The following is a 19,092-nucleotide window of genomic DNA, read 5'->3' on the forward strand; positions in this document are numbered from 1 at the left end:
TGAACACAAAAACAGAAATTCAGAAAGTTACGTGTACACTGTGTTCACTGTTCTCACTATTCAGAGTCGCCAAAACCTGGAAACAACCCAAGTGCCCCACGACACATGAGAAGATGAATATGATGTGTTGGTATGCACAACAGAATTCTACTGAACAATAAGATAAAATGTTGTCACATCATGGACTTAAGAAAAGGAGAGGGGCTGGAGAGATAGTACAGGTGTACGGCGTTTTTGCCTTGCTGAAACCATGACCAATGGTGGTTCGAATCCCAGCATCCCATATATGGTCCCCCCGTGCCTCCTAAGAGTGATTTCTGAATAGAGAGCCAGGAGTAACCCCTGAGTGACGCAGAGTGTGCCTCCCCAAAAAAAGGGGGGGAACACTTGAGTCAAGGAGAAACACCAATATGTTCTAACTCATATGTGAGATATGCACAAAGGAAATAGATCATGCCTAATAAAAAAATCAACCCCTACACTATGATCACAAAACTGAGGTCACCAAGGGATGGTAGGGTGGTCAAGAAGGGTTCAAAAGACATTAGTGTAGTGAGTGATACTAGCACTCTGGTGGTGGACATGAAAAGGTTCACTCTGAACCTTTAAAACATGAACATATTCTTGTAAACTACTATGTCTATAAAAGAAACAAAGTCAAAAAGTATGTTGAAGGCAAGGGACAAAGGAAAGATCAAGAAATGAAACTGCCATGGGTACATTACTGTTCCTCCAATGGAAAAATACAGTGTTAGCAACAGAGTAAGAGATAAGCAATTAACACAATTAAAATGTACCAGCAATATGTATAGCTACCAAGTCTTATTTTTGTCTTAATCATCCTCTGACAACAAATAGATTGACAAGGAAGATATTGTCCAATAATGATTTAAAAAAAAAACAACAATAAAACAAAACCTTGGGGCCAGAGAGATAGCATGGAGGTAAGGCTTTTTGCCTTTCATGCAGAAGGTCATTGGTTCGAATCTGGGCATCCCATATGGTCCCCTGAGCCTGCCAGGAGCGATTTCTGAGCATAGAGCCAGAAGTAACCCCTGAACGCTGCCAGGTGTGACCCAAAAACAAAAACAAATAAACAAACAAAAACCTTGATAAAACAGTAACTTTGTTGAGAAAGAAAAAAATGCTGTCCTACTCAACATAGCTAAGAATATAAAAAATATTATCAGAGTAGCCCAGGATTTGGGACATCAAATCTCCAAAACCTCAGATAAGTAACTGGAAAGAGGATAAAGAGAGGTATTAAAGAAAAGAGGACTCTGGGAAGGCTCCAGAAAATTAAACTTCTTAAGGCCAGAGAGACACAAAATAGGCAAGGTACTTGCCTTGCATGTGGACAACCCGGCTTACTCCCTGATACCCTATCCCCTGAGCTGAGAACAGTCAGGAATAACCCCTGAGCATAGCCAGATGTGGCCCAAAACAAAAATACAAAGTAACTAAACTTGGCTTGATAATCCCAACTGTTCTGAGAAAATGGAAAAAATCAAGTTAAAAAAAATCTAACTTACATAGTTTTAAGTGATAAGAATAAAAAATGAAACAAATCTGAAAATCATGTCACAGGAACCCATACTTGAGTTACAGGTATGGAAAAGAGAGACCAGATTAACAAATAGAGCAGGTAATAGAGTAGTCATAGAATTATCCTAATGGCAGACTTTATAAAGAGCTTGTGTTGTAAAATAAAAGCTAATGGTTATGTGCAATTACCATTATTACCTACTATAGTTACAGAAGTAGCTGCAAATTCAGAGTCAAACTGTGTACCTGGCAGTACAAAACAGAAGTTCTCTGCTCCACCACGTTTGCTCCTCACAAAATCCTATGGAACCATTTTATTATTGGAATCCCCCTTCTTTAAAAAAAAAATTATTTTTTTTAAGACTATACTTTCAGGGATCATTTCTATAGTATGTTACTAGAGAAGTTTCTCTGATCGTGTAGAGCACCCAAAGCCACGAGGAGGAACCAGAGCGTCCTCTCCTGAACGTGAAGCCGGCTCTAGGTGTCGCTTCTGCGACTGCCTTTTGCCATTGATGATCGTTCTCCCTTTTCTCCGGAGAGGGCAGAGGGAGAGGATGCAGTCTGAGTGGTTTAGGTAACAGTACATGGCAGTATCTTGCTATGTTTATAATTCTAGTTCATAGTGAGCTGAGGTCCCATAGAATATGACCATCTTATATCTCTGCAATTGACTAACCTGGAGACTGACATGGTTGGCAATTTTAGAACTTTGGCTATTGTGTTTTGGGGGGTACTATGGGTTGCTAGAGGTTTAACGGTTTTTTCTGGTACTATTTTCTTTAATAACTTTAGGATTTAGTTTTGTTAAGTCAAACCTTCACCGTTTCCTTCCTGAAGGCTGGGCCATACCGGATAGCGCTCTGAGTTTTGTTTTTCTTTTCCTTTTTTTTTTTTTTTTTTTTTAAATTTTTTGGGTCACACCTGGCACCGCTCAGGGGTACTCCTGATTTCACGTTCAGAAATTGTTCCTGGCAGGCTCAGGGAATCATATGGGATGCCGGGATTTGAATTTCCAGCCTTCTATATACAAGGCAAACGCCCCACCTCTATGCTATCTCCAGGCCCCAAAACTTTTTTTCTGAGAAAAATAAAATTTACATCCTGATAATAAAAAAAAAAATTTTTTTTGTTTTGTTTTTTGGGCCATACCTGGTGATGCTCAGGGGTAACTCCTGGCTATGAGCTCAGAAATCACTCCTGGCCTGGGGGACCATATGGAACACTGGGGATTGAAGCCAGGTCTGTCCTAGGCAGCCACATGCAAGGCAAACACCCTACGGCTGTGCTGTATCACTCCCTCCCCTAGAATCCCTTGTTTTGTTTTTTAACACTTAAGAAAACTTCAAAAATGAACATTAAAACCAAACAGAAGCCCAAATAAGCAACCTAACTTGGCCATCCTGTTGGTACGTATTTGAACTCAGATTCATTTGCTAGGTTTACACTCCTAATCAGTGTGATTTATGCCTTCACTCTACCTTATGGTTTAAACCAGAAAGCCAGAATGATGTCCCTAAAACTTCAAAGAGAAAATCAGTGATCAATAAATGAGATTCAAGGAAACTTTCCACTCTGGTAGGTGACAGCAACAAGTAGAGTTAATGCAGGATGAAAGTAAGTTTCATTTCTATCAGGTGTTCAGTTTTGAACTCAAAAAACCCATAAAACTAAAAAAATCCAATTATTAAAAAATGGCAGAGGGCTACAAAAAGAGTACAATGGGTAGGACACTTGCCCTGCAAAAGGCAAACCTGGGTATCCTCTGGCACCTCAGATGGTCCCCCAAGCAGCGCCAGAAGTAAATCTTGAGTGCAGAGCCAAAAGTAACCCCTGAGCATGTTAGGTGTGGGTCCAATTATAAATTATTTGGTTCTCTACCCCTCCCAACCTCCTTTCTGAGTCAGATCCTTTAGCTATGCCATCATCCCTTAGGAGAGTATGCCATGAAATTAAATAAGAACAAAACCAAACTGACAGTTGTAGAGGCAACGAGGCTCAAGAACAAAAAACAAAACAAAACAGAACCCTTAAGCGTTAGTAAATCTAAAGGAAAAAAAATCCAACTTCACAAAACTTTCCACAATCACCAGTGTAGCAATTAACCCTCTGTGTCAACTCTACTTTAAAGTCTGAAACTGTAATTCTGAATCACTTTCAAATATCAGTGAGCAGGTGGTATTCTGGAAACCCTCTGGGGATAGAGGAAGGCGGTGAGGGTGGGCAGGAGGGATGGTCTGTCACGAAAGGAAATGATCTCAGGAGACCTGAAGGAAAATGAACAACTTTTTAATCTCCCACAATAACCAGCTGGTAAACACAAATTTTCATTCACAATACTATTTTAGAACAGGACACTACTGCTTGGCCTCAATACTATTATTCCCAGAACTACAGAAATTCCTACATTAGGTATGCACTGCAAGTTTATGGACTCAGTGGTGTATAAAAAAACCTGAGCAAGGGACTGAAGAGATAGCACAGTGGTAGGGCGTTTGCTTTGCACCAGCCAATCCAGGATGGATGGTGGTTCACATTCCGGCATCCCTATGGTCCCCTGAACCTGCCAGGAGCAATTCTGAGCACAGAGTAAGGAGTAATCCCTGAGTGCTGCCGGATGTGACCCCACAACAAACAAAGAAAACCCCTAAAACCACCCCTGAGTAAGTGGGATAGATATCATGCTATACCCTAGGTAAAAGTTAATCAGAATTATAACAAATGGGTATGCAGATATAAATACAGATACAAGTATGTGTGTACACACATTATTTTTGGTAGGAAGAGCTGTTGTTATCAGACATAGATTTAAAAAACAACAACAACCTGAAATTCAGGCTGGAGAAACAGTACAGCGGGTAAGGTACTTGCCTTACAGGCAACTGACATTTGATTCCCAGTGTTCCTTAGTACTGTCAAGAGTGATTCCTGAGCACAGAATCAGAAGAACCAGGAAAAGAACCAAGAAACAAAAACCTCAACCTCTGAAATTCATCTCTAGAATATGCCAAAAGAATAAAAGTACTCAACAAGATAACAGGAAGGATAAAATATAGCTAGAATATCTTTAATGGATAGTGTTTGGTATGAAAAGTTAAAATCACGAAATTAATTTTAAAAAATCAGACAAATCTGAAAATTCAACTGGAGCCCCATTAATTGCCACTTACAAAAATTACAGAAAATGGCCAACCCGCAGATGACCCAGAACCAACCTGAGTTTGATCCCTGGCAACGCATATGGACCCCAGAGCCTGCCAGGCACAATTTGAGTGCAGAGCCAGGAATAACCTGAGTGCCGCCAGATGTAGCCCGAAAATCAACAACAACAACAAAATACAAAATAGTTAAATATTAAAATATTTTTAAACATCAAGGATATCCAGTTAGAAATTATGAACAAGGATGTTTAATTCCTTTATCTTCCTAAATCTCAAGTAAAATTATTTTTTACACATAGAGTAAAATCTTCTCCCAAGTAAAACCATAGCAGAAAAAAGCCAGTGATATCTGATTTCTCAGTTGAGAAACAACTTTAAGTCAACACTAAAGAGTATTAAAAGGAATTAACCTATGCAATTGATTTTCCTGAGCAAGGGTGATACAAAATCATGGAAGGTGGGGGCAGACAGATAGCACAGCAGTAGGGCATTTGCTGACCCAGGACCAATGGTGGTTTGAATCCCAGCATCCCATATGGTCCCCTAGGCCTGCCAGGAGCAATTTCTGAGCAGTGAGACAGAGGTAACCCTGAGTGCCACCAGGTGAGACCAAAAACCAAAAAATAAATAAAATCAGGGGGGTGAGGAGAAAAAAATAAATAAAATCAGGGGAGATGGGGCTAGAGCAATAGCACTGCAGGTAGGAAGTTTCCTTGCCCAGGTTTGATCCCAGACATCCCTAAACGTATCATCATAAACAACATAAGGAATAGTTCAAAAGTGCATAATCAAGAGTAAGCACTGGAGCCGGTGGCACGTCGCCAGCCCAGCTCGCTGCGCCGCTCCCTAGTCCGCGCCTGTCCCGGCCTGCCCGGCCGCTCCTCCGATGGCCACAGATGTCTTTAATTCCAAAAACCTGGCCATCCAGGCACAGAAGAAGATCTTGGGTAAAATGGTGTCCAAATCGATCGCCACCACCTTAATCGACGACACAAGCAGTGAAGTGCTGGATGAGCTGTACAGAGTGACCAAGGAATATACCCAGAACAAGAAGGAGGCTGAGAAAATCATCAAAAACCTCATCAAAACCGTCATTAAGCTGGCCATCCTCTACAGGAACAACCAGTTTAATCAAGACGAGCTGGCCCTGATGGAGAAATTTAAGAAGAAAGTTCATCAGCTTGCCATGATGGCGGTCAGCTTCCAGCAAGTGGATTACACCTCTGACCGCAACGTGCTGTCCCGGCTGCTCAATGAGTGCCGAGAGCTGCTTCCACCTCACTGCCAAGTCGCATGGACGGGTTAATATGTCTTCGATCATTTTTCAGATTGTGACTTTTTAGCCGCCTTGTACAACCCCTTTGGAAATTTCAAGCCCCACTTACAAAAACTTTGTGATGGGATCAACAAAATGTTGGATGAGGAGAACATCTGAGATTGTGCACGAATGATGTGATTGCTTACAAATTCTTGGAAGATGGAGCACTGCTGATGAATGAAGAATAAACAATTTCTGAACGATGACCTATATTTCAGGTCATTCACTTGTCAGATATTAATGAAAATGCTTTTTAAGGCTTTTTGTATTGCAAGGGTGGTCCAAAGCTTCCTCACAGTTGTGGTCACAGAATGCAGGTGTGGTGTTCTATATACTTGGAAAAGAGTTTCTGGCTTCAAACCTCAGAACATCTTCCTTAGTGTGGTGGTTTTGTTGGTGGCACATTGTATATCTCTTATATGTACAAAATTGTATATTGGTTCTCTTTTATTCCTTACTATGGACATGTACCTATTTTTAAAAGCCAATATCTTTCTCTGTTTTTTCCTTGATATTCAGGAATCAAGTCTTAATTGTGAATTAAGAAATCAGACTGAACCCTCAGAAAAGTAGAAAACAGCTTCTGTGAAATCAGTATGGTAAAAACCCAAACTTTTGACATGATGAATGCACTTCTGGGCTGGAGTGAGAGTTGCATGCTTGCCTTGCATGTACCAGCCCTAGTTTTATCCCTGTTACCAGATATGGGCCCCTAAGCAATGCCAGGAATGATTCCTAAACACAAAGCCAGGAGTAAAAAAAGGTAGCTCTCTCTCTCTCTCTCTCCCCCCCTCTCTCTTCTCTCTCTCTCTCTCACTCACTCAATTTTTTAGCAGTGTCAGGATTCAGTACCAGCGATTACACTTCCTCAAAATGTGATAATTCCCCTAACATAATGGCATGTTTTGGCCCTGAAAGGGTGTCTGAGAACTTAACTTTCATGTTATCTTTCAAGGCTTGCTGACAGAATCTTATTTTTGATTATTCATTTCAAGTGTAAGACACAGAACTTCTACATTGTTTCTGATACTGGAATAATAAAAAGTAGTGTCAAGAAGATAAACCAGGGCTGGAGAGATAGCATGGAGGTAGGGCGTTTGCCTTGCATGCAGAGGGATAATGGTTCAAATCCCGGCATCCCATATGGTCCCCTGAACCTGCCAGGAGTGATTCCTGAGCGTAGAGCTAGGAGTAATCCCTGAGCGCTGCCAGCTGTGACTCAAAAACCAAAAATAAAAAAAAATAAAAAAAAAGATAAATTAATCTTTTGGTGAGAGATCCACCAATATGACTTAGACTTAGAGGGTGGGAGCAAAAGAGAATAAGGGATATTGCTATAGAACAGGAGAATGACAAAGAATGCATTTTGATGCTTAGTATGTTTGTATGCAGAAATATAGAATGTCACTTTTTTATTTAAAAAAAGAAAGAAAAAAGAGTAAGCACTGAACACTGTTGGGTGTAGTCCCAAAACAAAACAAAATAAAATCAGGGGAGCAGGATGATTATTTGTCAAAGCAGTAGAGAGCTTAGAGGATACAGCCCGATCTTGAGATAGTGACACAGAAGATCCAAACCAGTAAGGATTCCAATCACATTCAAAGTTAAGAGTTACTCACTGAAAAAAGGAGGGCCATGATATAGGGGTTTCTGTTCCTCTCTTCACCCTTTCCCATGTCAACTCTCAGTTTAATTGAGTTCTCAGTACAAGAATGGAAGACAAATATCCTAATATAGACATTAGGAGGTTGCTGAATGCAAAGACCCTTCAGCACCTCATCAGCTTGGCAGGGAACTTAATCTCCAGCTGGACACAGTGGCTTGACTTCTTGTATGGTGGGGATTGGGACTGAACAGCAAATTCCCAGAAACTAACAGACACAACATTTGGACCAAAACAAAACCAAACCAAAAAATGAATGGGCAATAAAAACAGGCAAATCTTCTAGGAATAGTAACCTGTGTTTTAGACAGAGAAACAGCAGAACAGGCAGGGCACTTGCCTTAAACACAGCTAACTTGGATTTGATCTCCAGTACCCCAGATGGTACCCCAAGCCCTGGCAGAGGTGATCAATGAGCACAGAGCCAGTAGGAAGCCAGGTATGTCCCTCCAAAATAAAAAAGATAAAAACAAAAACAACAAAATCCTAGGTTTTAGCCACAAGAAGAAGTCACATATAGCAGGGTGTAAGAATAATGACAAGTCCCAGAGCAAGAGTACCGTGGGGTTTGGGTGACTACCTTGCACATGGTCAATCCAGTTCAATCCCTGACATTCCATATGATCCTCAGTGCACCACCAGGAGCAACTCAATGCAGAGCCAGGAATAACTCCTGAGCACAGCCAGTATGGCACCCAAAACAAACAAACAAACAAACAAACAAACCAAAAAAACCATAATAAAAGTGCCAGAAAAGAGAGTGAACTTAAAGATGAACAAATCTAAATAAAAAAGATAAAAGATCCAAGGAGAATTAAGCCCATGGATCTGTTGGACAACACTAAAATATTAAGCATAAGAAAAAAAAAGATTAAACATAAGACAATTTAAGCCGCACAAAGCAAAAGGGCAGGGAATCAACCAAAATACTTAGATAAATCTGAGGGGAAAAATACTTATGTATTTTACACTTAACAAAATCAAACAGCTCAGCAACAGCTGGGAATATAGCTTGGAATAGCTCAGTGTCCAAAGAGTGTGCAGTTCTTTTTTTTTTTTTTTTTTTTGTGGTTTTTGGGCCACACCCGGCAGTGCTCAGGGGTTACTCCTGGCTCCATGCTCAGAAATTGCTCCTGGCAGGCACGGGGGACCATATGGGACGCTGGGATTCGAACCGATGACCTCTTGCATGAAAGGCAAACGCCTTACCTCCATGCTATCTCTCCAGCCCCAAGTGTGCAGTTCTTATATGTTGAAGTGTCCCACAAAAACACAACTCTGTGAACTCTACACGTGATAAATTCCATATACCAAAACCCGCTAAACTTCAAACAAAATGAAGACAAGGGACCAAGCGATAGTAGTGGACAGGCCATTTGTTTTGCATATAGCTAGCTAGGGTTTGGTCTCCGTCATCCCATATGGTCCCAAGTCCCATCAAAAATGATCCCCAAGCACAGAGTAAGACCTGAGTTGTCAAGTGTGCACCCCCACTAAGAAAAATGTAGAAGTCAATCTTACTAGACAGTGAAATAAAACATTACATATAGGAAGATTTCAGAATAGCTATAGAACTTCTCATTAAAAGCAACAGGGGTTAAAAAACAACAGTATGTAACTTTGTTAAGCTTGGGTTTTAACCTCAGTTCATAGGCTAGTGCTGACCCACAGATGTAAAGGATTGGAAAAACCACTGTTTTAGAGTATAGGGGTGGGTTGGACACAGGGAAGCCTATCCAGAAATATAATATAAAAGACAAACATCGAAATGTGTGTGTGTGTGTGTGTGTGTGTGTGTGTGTGTGTGTGTGTGTAGACAGGGGATGGAAAGATAATAAAACAGGCAGGGGTTCAATGCTGACACGGGAGGGAGGGAGGGAGGGAAGGAGGGAGGGAGGGAGGGAGAGAGAGAGAGAGAGAGAGAGAGAGAGAGAGAGAGAGAGAGAGAGAGAGAGAGAGAGAGTGTATGTGGTGTGTGTAGGGGATGGAAAGATAATGGTTCAATGCTGACACTAAACCCAAGCCCTGGAGGGAGGGAAGGAGGGAGAAAGGGAGGGAGGGAGAGGGGGGGAGAGAGAGAGAGAGAGAGAGAGAGAGAGAGAGAGAGAGAGAGAGAGAGAGAGAGAGAGAGAGAGAGAGAGAGAGAGAGAGAGAGAGAGAAGGGTGAGTGTGTGTGTATAGGGGATGGAAAGATACTAAAACAGGCAGGGGTTCAATGCTGACACTAAACCCGTGTGTGTGTGTGTGTGTGTGTGTGTGTGTGTGTGTGTGTGTGTGTGTGTGTGTGTGTGTGTGTGTGTGTGTGTGTGTGATGGAAAGATACTAAAACAGGCAGGGGTTCAATGCTGACACTAAACCCAAGCCCTGCCAGGAGTGATCTCTGACTACAGAGTGAAAAGTAAGCTTTGCGCAATGGTGAGTATGGTCCTTCAAAGGAAAAATAGAAGATGATAGATAAATAACAGGAGTTCTTCAATGTGAAAAAAAAAAATTAAAAGAAAAAAAAAAGAGCAGGTCATGGCTGGAGCACATAATAGTATGCAGGAGGCCTGGCTTCAATCTCCATCATGATCACTGTATGGTACCTTGATCACCATCAGGAACACACCCTGAGTAATGGGGCCAGGAGTATCCCTAAGCACTGACAGGTGTGACATACCACTCCCACCCAGAATAAAATATAAACAAAATTCAATAAACCCTGTACATAATATAGTTCATTTTAGAATATAATAGAGCTGGGTATAAGCTAACAAAGCTGTGAAACAGAAAAAAATTAACATATGCAGATTAAGAATCAGAAGTCTTTGAGCTTCTATCAGTAACCTGGAAAGCTAAAAGAAAAAAAGACACTTTCAAAATTTGGGGCCACAAAATTTCTAACCTAGAATCTCAACCTCCCAAAAAAGGATTACTCAAGAATGACTAGGCTGAAAAATTTCAGACAAAAATCTCAAAATTTAGATATCATTTCTTCACTCTTTCTCAGATGGGCTTCACCGACATGAAGACTGAAACAAGATAGAAAAAAACTTGCTGGAGTGATGAAAGAGGTAGCCTCGTACTCATTCAACAGCTGTGTACATGAGGAGAGGAAGAAAATGGCAGAAGAAAAGGAGGCCCAGGAGACATGGTGCTAAGAGCAAAATCATGAACTGTGACATTACAAGAAGAAATTCAGACAACCAAGACAGTTTGAGTGCCGAATATACTTGTAAGAAACTGAACAAAATGATTAATTACTACATAAAAAATTAGAATTACATAAGAAATAGTAATCAGCATACTACATATGGCTGAGCTATAATCGAGAATTAACAGAAGTTTTAATAAACGATGTGTGTGTGTGTGTGGGAGAGAGAGTGAAAGAGAGAGAGAGAGAGAGAGAGAGAGAGAGAGAGAGAGAGAGAGAGAGAGAAATTGAGTTTGTAATTTACACACAGTGAATTACAGAGCTTATTCCTTGCTCTGAACGAGTGTAGGAGACCATATGCAGTACAACATACTGAACCCAAGTCAGGTGCATCTAAGCCCTTTACCTGCTGTACTATTCTCTCCAAGTCCTAATAAATAAATACTACTACTCTAACACAATGTATTACTGATGGCATATTGGGAAGCTGGGAATGAGATGCCGTATCTATGATTATGAGAAACAGTGGATGATGTCCCTACAATTAAAAAATTGTACATAATAAATAAGATTATTAGCTATGTAGCTAAAATACAAAAAAAAAAGTATGAGAAGCTTAAGACAATTGTTTCTAAGTGTGGGAAAAATTTTAGAAGGACACAAGTTTCTATAAGGCTAATAGGATAATTTGTCCCTTACAAAAAGAACTGAATTCAGGATATTTGTCTATAGATCATAAGATTAAGAAGTAGGGAGAACCTTTCAAAGTATATGAAGTTTAAGCATATAAAAAAGATTTAAATTTATTTAAAGTTTAAAATACAAGATTTGACTACTAAAAAAATTCAGTACCATAAACAAAATCAAAGTATGAAACAATACTGAGGAAGTACTTGTATCATTTCAAGTAAATAAACTCTTACAAATTAATAATAAAAAGGGAGGCAATGAGCAACAGAAAATTATTAAGAACATAATAATAAAAAGAAACAAAAAATAGGTAAAAAATTCAATCAATAACAGAAAATACAAATTCAAAGTGTTTTATTGGCTTACTAAATTAGCACAGAGGAAAGAACCTAAGAGTATGACAATATACAGCATTTTCATAACTGTTGAAAAAGCAAATAAGTAAAATAACTTTTCTAGAGAACAATTTTAAAATATGTATTAAGTATATATTTTATTTTATTTTATTTTATTTTTGATTTTTGGGCCACACCCGGTAACGCTCAGGGGTTACTCCTGGCTATGTGCTCAGAAGTTGCTCCTGGCTTGGGGGACCATATGGGACACCGGGGGATCGAACCGCGGTCCCCCCAAGGCTAGCGCAGGCAAGGCAGGCACCTTACCTTTAGCGCCACCGCCTGGCCCTAAGTATATATTTTAAAATATACATTATTCACAGAGGTTGGAGCAACAGTACAGAAGGTAAGGTGTTTGTCTTGCATGTAGCTAACTAGGATTTGATATCTGGCTCTCCACGATATGGTCCTCCAAGCACTGCCATGAGTGATCCCTGAGAAATATTCAGTGTGGCCCCAAAACAAAACTAAAAATTAACAGGCTCATTCTTCAAACCCGTGTTATCTCTTGAACACATATTTTGCTTGGTTTTTGTCTGCTTTTTTCCACTCTGGAGAAGCTTGTGTTCTCTCTCGAACATGTGCTTCTGACTTTCTTGCCTTTCACATCTTCATAAATTAAGTTTCAATAAAAGCTTCCTTGCTTTGCAAAAAATATTAATGAATAAAAATGTTCACCAAAAAGATAAGGCTATTCAGAGTGTTTTATAATGCAGAAAAGCTGAAAGCAACCGATAAATTCAGATCATCAAAATTAGGCAAAATGGAATTTGTAAAACGTTAACTGAAAATGAGAATGACAAAGTAGAAAGCAAAATATTATCTCAAGTGGAACAAATAATGTATGCACGTACAAAAGAAAAAAAGACTGAAGCATCCAAGTATGAATGATAACTGAGTTGGTGATAAGTGTGTTTATTTTCTTTTTTTCTTTTCTTTTTTTTTTTTTGGTTTTTGGGTCACACCTGGCGGTGCTCAGGGGTTACTCCTGGCTGTCTGTTCAGAAATAGCTCCTGGCAGGCACGGGGGACCATATGGGACACCGGGATGCGAACCAACCACCTTTGGTCCTGGATCAGCTGCTTGCAAGGCAAACGCCGCTGTGCTATCTCTCCGGGCCCGAGTGTGTCTATTTTCAAGAGAAACTAAATACCTATGTAATTTGAAAAAAAATAAATAAAAGGAAAAAAGGCATAAAAGATACAGAAGCAGTTATACTTAGCAAAAGTGTATTAGGGTTAAACTGGAGGGATCTCTTTAAAAAACAAACAAAAACAAACGAACAAAAAACCCCACACAATTTGGGGCTGGAGGGAGAACAGCTGTAGGGTGTTTGCCTTGCACGCAGCCAACCCAGGACTGATGGTCCGAATCCCGGCATCCCCTATGATCCCTGGTGCCTGCCAGGAGTAACCTGTGAGTGCTGCCACCCAAACCCCTCCAAAAAAACCCAACCAACCAACCAACCAACCAACCAAAAAAAAACCACATGCACTATTAGAGCTAGGAGCCGGATTGATACAGGAAGGGTGCTTGCCTTGCATGCAGCCGAGACTGATTCAACCCACTGTACCGCATAGAGTTCCCCAAGCTGGGCAGGAATGATCCCAGAGCAGATTCAGAAGTAATCCTGTGCACTGATGAGTATGGCCCCCAAACAAACCAAAAAACCCTATAAACTAGTAGCTGTATACAGTTTGAAGAGTAAGATAGCCACAAGAAGCAAACATTCTGGCATTAGACGCAAATATGTAAATGCCTTTAATAGCTTCATTTATTTGCTAGTTTTCAATAGAAATTTTTCAATTTATTTGTCTTACCTGACTTGAAGAATTATTTATATAGCACTAATGGTATCATATCCAATAGTAAATTTATCATGCCTTTAACTTTTAATAATTTACCTAGTAAATTAATAGTGCCTAAATTCTGCTAGTACCTAGACCAGCAATGGCGAACCTATGGGCGTGTCAGCTGTGGCACGTGAAGGCCTTGCAGTTGGCACGCAGGAAGGTCCGCAATTAATAAATTTATAAAATTTATAAAGAGTTTTTAGATACTAAAATCTTGTTTTTAAGGTTTAATTGATGTGCTGGCACTTTGAGAAAATTCTTTGGTTTTGTGCGGCAGTTTGGGCACTTGGGCTCAAAAAGTTTAGCCATCACTGACCTAGACTAATGGGTTCTACACAGTCATAAAAGGTGACAGCTCTTAAGATTTCTTTTTACAGTATAGGGACTGAACTCAGGGTCCCACACATGTAAATGCTCTACTGCTGCATTGCATCCCTGTTCCTTTTTTCATTAAGAGGAAAACTCATTTATCATCTTTAGGTCACTGCTGTAACACAATGATTGGAACTGTAAGAACAGACTTCCAAAAAGTTCTATTAACACCCTATACTTTTCACTTGCATGAATAATGGAGTTCAGGTACAGGGGCTTTGTAGGAGTATGAGGAAATAAAGCAGGATGCCATAGCTAGTTATCTGAAAGTCTTTTGAGGATTTGTAGAGAAAAGACATGAAATATCTCCAAATTCTTCTGTGAGCTGTCAGCTTAATGTTCTTGTTTGATGTATTTCTTTCATCATAAATTAAGCCAAAGGTTAAAAAAAATGGAATACAACATTTCCTAACCTTCTCCAATGCTATTTGAACTATTTAAAAAAACATTAACTAAAATTCTTGGTCATAAGATCACCCTGAATTTTGATCAATCATGACAGGAAGATTCCTCTGGCAAGTAAGAGTGCAAGTGCCCCAATTAATGGAGTATAGCCTGTGCAAGCAGAAAGCCTGATACATAGCACCCCTTGGCCCCTACAAGCACCCTGGGACCATCACTACAATTGCTATGGCAGCAACAGAGGATGGGGAAGGGGCAGAGAGAATTCCAACAGATAAGAGTCCTTTTTCCCCTTATGAATGCTGCACTGCTGCTAAGGTATGATGAAAGGATATTGGAGACAAGAACTAACTGCCTGTGGAGTCTGCTGCAGTGCGGGCACAATGCTCACCTCCTCTGGATGAGGTAATCTTCCAGGATATCCAGGCAGCGCACCATCTGGGAGAAGATGAGCACTTTGTGGCCGCCTGCAATCAGTTTAGGGAGCAGTTTATCAATCAGTACTAGCTTTCCGGCTGCCTGAATCATGGCCTGTAGCTGAAAGTCAGAGGCATCAGGGCAGTGGGTTTTCCGGAAATCTTCCAGGATTTTCTCTTCTGCCCCTGAAAATAAAGAGGGGGGAAAACAAACTAGTTAGGGGAGCAGAGCATACCAGCACTTGCCTTGACCATGTCAGACCCAGGTTTGATCCTTGGCAACATTTATGATCTCCTGAGCCTGCTTTCCTCAAGAGGAATCTGTGTGTGCAGAGCCAGGAGTGAGCCCTAAACACCACCAAGTATGACTCCCACTCCCTGCCCTGCTTCCATCTAAAAATGTAATGCTATACTAGATGTACTCTATATTCTCTTGGGATCAGAGGGACATTAGAAGACAAGATGCTTACTATGTATGCAGTTGACCCAGGTTTGATTCGTAATACTGCATATGGTCCCCTGAGCTCCACCAGGAGTGATTCCTGAGCACAGAGCTAGGAGTAACCCCTTAACACTGTCAGATGTGAACCAAAAGCAAAAACAAAAAAGCCCCAAAAACCGTAAGGGTAAAAGCTGCTTTTAATTTATAAATCCTAAAACAAATGAGTGGATCCTTAGAACCTGGACCAGTGCAGTGCTGCTGTGTGTGTAGCCTTGCTCTGTCTGAACCCTTGTCAAGGATTCCAAAGTAGCAAGGCCAACCATCTAGCCAAAAAAGAAAGGTGCTTTCTGCTTTTCTGAGCACCCCACCAAGCAGAGGAAGAACATGGGATACCAAGTGAAAAAGCCCTCCAGAAAACTGACAGAAAAGACATGTCTTTTGACATGTCTCTAGAGATCACCAAGACTCACTCTGAGCAAATATAAGTCACACTTTGATATAAAACTATATGAGGAGAAGTTTCTGGCAATTTCTCTAATGAGCAGGTTAACTGCCAATTAATCCTATTTTAATTGCATATGGCCACTTATTCAACTAAGTTATAATGCCTGAAGACCCCTACCATTAGACAGGGGTCAAGGTATAAGGTATTGCCTGAACTTTTAAGTCCATAAAGAACAGCAGGCTGGAGGCTGGAGAGATAGCACAGCGGTAGAGTATTTGCCTTGCATGCGGCTGACCTAAGACGGACCTGAGTTTGGTCCCCCAAACCTGGTAGGAGTGACTTCTGAGCACAGAGTCAGGAGTAACCCCCTGAGTACCACCAGATATGGCCCCAAAACAAACAAAAAATAACAGCAGATTGAAGAGTGATTTCCACCTCTGATAGGCAAAGTTGATAGAGGCAAATACAAAGTGTGGCTGTGTTCTTTAGCTCGATAGCTTCAGCAAATTCATCAATTTCTTTTGTTTAATTTTTGGGCCAAACCCAGCAGTGCTCAGAACTAACCTGGTTCTGCTACAAGCAAAGCATGCACTCAGCCTGCTAAGCTAGCTCTCGCTCTCGCTCTCTCTCTCTCCCCCTCCTTCCCTCCCTCCTCCCTCTCTCTCCCCCTCCTTCCCTCCCTCCCTCCTCCCTCCTCCCTCTCCCCCTCCTTCCCTCCCTCCCTCTCTCTCTCTCTCTCATCCCTCTATCAATCACTTTTTGAGCCCCTCCTCTATCAATCACTTTATACCTAAGTTTCATATCCTGTATAAAATGCAAGCACTTAATGAGAATGCAAAACTTAAGACCATTGTTTATTACTAATTTGACGGTGATATAATGAGGCCTGGGTGGTGCCTAGCTTCCCCTGCTCACCATTAATCAGGTAGGGATGGTTACAGCATTTCCTCAGCTCCATCATGGTGTTGATGAGATTGGGCATGTTGTGCTGGTTGGCTCCTTTGGTCAGGAAGGAAAAGTTCTTCTCCAGGATGGCACGGTAGTATTTTTTCTGGATATTGGTCAACTCTACTTCAATGATTGTCTCTTGTTTGGGAGCAAGATTCTTTTCCACGTCATCTTTCAGTCGTCGAAGCATCATTGGTTTGAGGATAGATTGCAATTTCTTTACCTATCCAAGGAAATGTGATCTGTTCACCTGCTCCAATCCTGATGTAATGACTACTGGGCTGTACCAATCCCAGTGGCTCACTATCATTTCTTGAGCATCTAATCATAGCACTGCTGTAGTAGCTAAACAAAAAGATCAGGACTTTCCTGAACAGAGGGAACTTGCTAACAGGACTGAAAGGAAAAACAGGACCTGCTTTTTATTTATAGGAATTACTGAGAACCTGTGTGTCAACCTTAGAAAACAGAAAGGGAGAAACTGAACAAAAGATTGTTCCTGGCTTCTAGGATGAAAAACAAATCTCTATCTCTAACATATATACATATCAGCTATCAAATGAGGAATACTTCAAGCGATATTAGCAGATACTAGTGATATGTTACAAAAGGAAGACTTAGAAAGAGCAAAATAAGATGTAGAGTTAATCTGGTGGTGGGCAAAGTATTCTGGTGGGTAATATGAGTAACAGCAATCAAAAGCTTGTGCTTTTTTACTTTCAAATATTATAGTTATAAGCCCCAGGGAATGTAATATATAACATGGTGACTATAACTAGAGACTGTAAAATACATTTCAAAGTTGCTGAGAGTTCTATCACTAAAATAAAAAACAAATAAACATTGTAATTGTGTGATTTAAAATAACTAATCTTACTGTAGTGGTTATTTGATAAAGTGTACATATATCACATAAAAAATGTATAGGCCATCTGGAAACAGGTTTCTCTTCCAAGTTTCACAAAATAACACAGTAATCATGTTAGGGGATATAGCAGCAGTCTGTAGAGAGTTAATGTTGGAACAACTCTCCTACTACCATACATGCTGTCCATATCAGGGGAGCTTTATACCTGACAGTATTCCTGACTATGATTTGACTGTACTTCAATGAAGAGCCCAGGCCTGAACAGCAAATTCTGCTAACTTGAGTGCACTAGGCAGGATGACTTGTTCCCATCTCCCAAGAAGACATTAGAGAAGAGATTCAAGGTAAGCCTGAGCTCAACAAGATGCCAGTAAAGTTATGAGGGCAAAATAAATGGGAACACAAGGACACAAGATCAAATTGTTAAGTCATGAAAGACTGTTAAAATACTTAAAAAGGTGGTGGAGGTCTGCATAATAAGTTATGTGCTGAATCAATGATTCCTGAAGGAATATAAAATTCTTTTTTCAAAGAATGAATGACTAGAGATACTTACTGAATAACAAGCTTTAAGTAATGATGAATATGCTTTACTTTGAAAAGAGAAAGCCGATGCTTTCCACAATTTTTATTTACTATAAAGTATAAATATATGATGGTGTGTACGCGCACATGTGTGTGCAGCTTTGTGCGTGGCTTTCTCTTAATCTAACTCCAGTCTTTAACTAATTTATGAGACCTTAATTTTTACCAATCATAAATCTTAGGGATCTAATCCCTGAAATGGACAAGAAATTACTAATTAAGAACCAAAGAGAAAAGACACAGCTAGATAGTAATTGCTAAAGACAGAGACAAATGCCAATCTGCCACATGCTAGGTTCAGCTTTTGCCCTTCACTTGGTTCATACCTTGAATCATTTAGAGTATACTATATGCCAGACACTGTGCTGGTCAATACAACAAACACAACTTTGGAGAAGATGTGAGCCTTGTCCTCAAGGAGGTCATTGTCTAGGAAGAAGAAAAAATGCAAACCACAAAATAAGTGCAATGGGAGAAGAGGATGCATTTGTAATGGTCCAAAAATGGAGAGGGTTGGAGCTGGCTTTTGAAGGATTGGTAGATACTGCAAATGTAGAGAAGTGGGATCTAGTCTGACATGACATAGAAGTAGAAAACAACAAACAGGAACTAGAGTTTACTCGACATATATTAACAAAGTTCCCCAAACTTTTCAGTCCCAAATTCTCTGCCTCAACCCACTCTTACACCACTGCCAGATTGAGTGGAATAAGTATGTAATTCCTACTATCAAAACTTTGCATTCCTTCCCTGTTATCCACCAAATTATTTTTATTTGTCTTCTAAGATCTTCCCATAATCTAACTTTGAACTTCTCTGCCTCATTCAACACAATTCATCTATACTAAATGAGATA

General features: G+C 40.3%; 2 protein-coding genes and 1 non-coding gene across 5 annotated transcripts in view; 2 read left to right on the plus strand and 1 right to left on the minus strand.

The window, feature by feature from the left end:
* The window catches only part of CHD6 (chromodomain helicase DNA binding protein 6), a 238,513-nt gene that overhangs the window by 87,835 nt on the left and 131,586 nt on the right, over positions 1–19,092 (minus strand). For all 3 annotated transcript variants that reach the window (XM_049779100.1, XM_049779101.1, XM_049779099.1), the window contains exons 15-16: positions 16,751–17,006; positions 14,924–15,134 (exon numbers count right to left, since the gene is read on the minus strand). In XM_049779100.1, the coding sequence (XP_049635057.1) occupies positions 14,924–15,134; positions 16,751–17,006 (467 nt within the window). The remainder of the gene's footprint in view (positions 1–14,923; positions 15,135–16,750; positions 17,007–19,092) is intronic.
* On the plus strand, positions 1,905–2,118 carry LOC126019565 (small nucleolar RNA U3). Its single transcript, XR_007499215.1, has one exon. It is a non-coding gene; the product is annotated as a small nucleolar RNA U3 (small nucleolar RNA).
* Positions 5,593–6,146, plus strand: LOC126017458 (tumor necrosis factor alpha-induced protein 8-like). Its single transcript, XM_049779398.1, is given in 3 exon segments — positions 5,593–5,978; positions 5,980–6,011; positions 6,014–6,146. Coding segments are annotated over 3 exon segments (546 nt in total). The 3' UTR covers positions 6,142–6,146.

The sequence above is a fragment of the Suncus etruscus genome, chromosome 9 (assembly GCF_024139225.1).
Source record: "Suncus etruscus isolate mSunEtr1 chromosome 9, mSunEtr1.pri.cur, whole genome shotgun sequence".
Taxonomy (NCBI): domain Eukaryota; kingdom Metazoa; phylum Chordata; class Mammalia; order Eulipotyphla; family Soricidae; genus Suncus; species Suncus etruscus.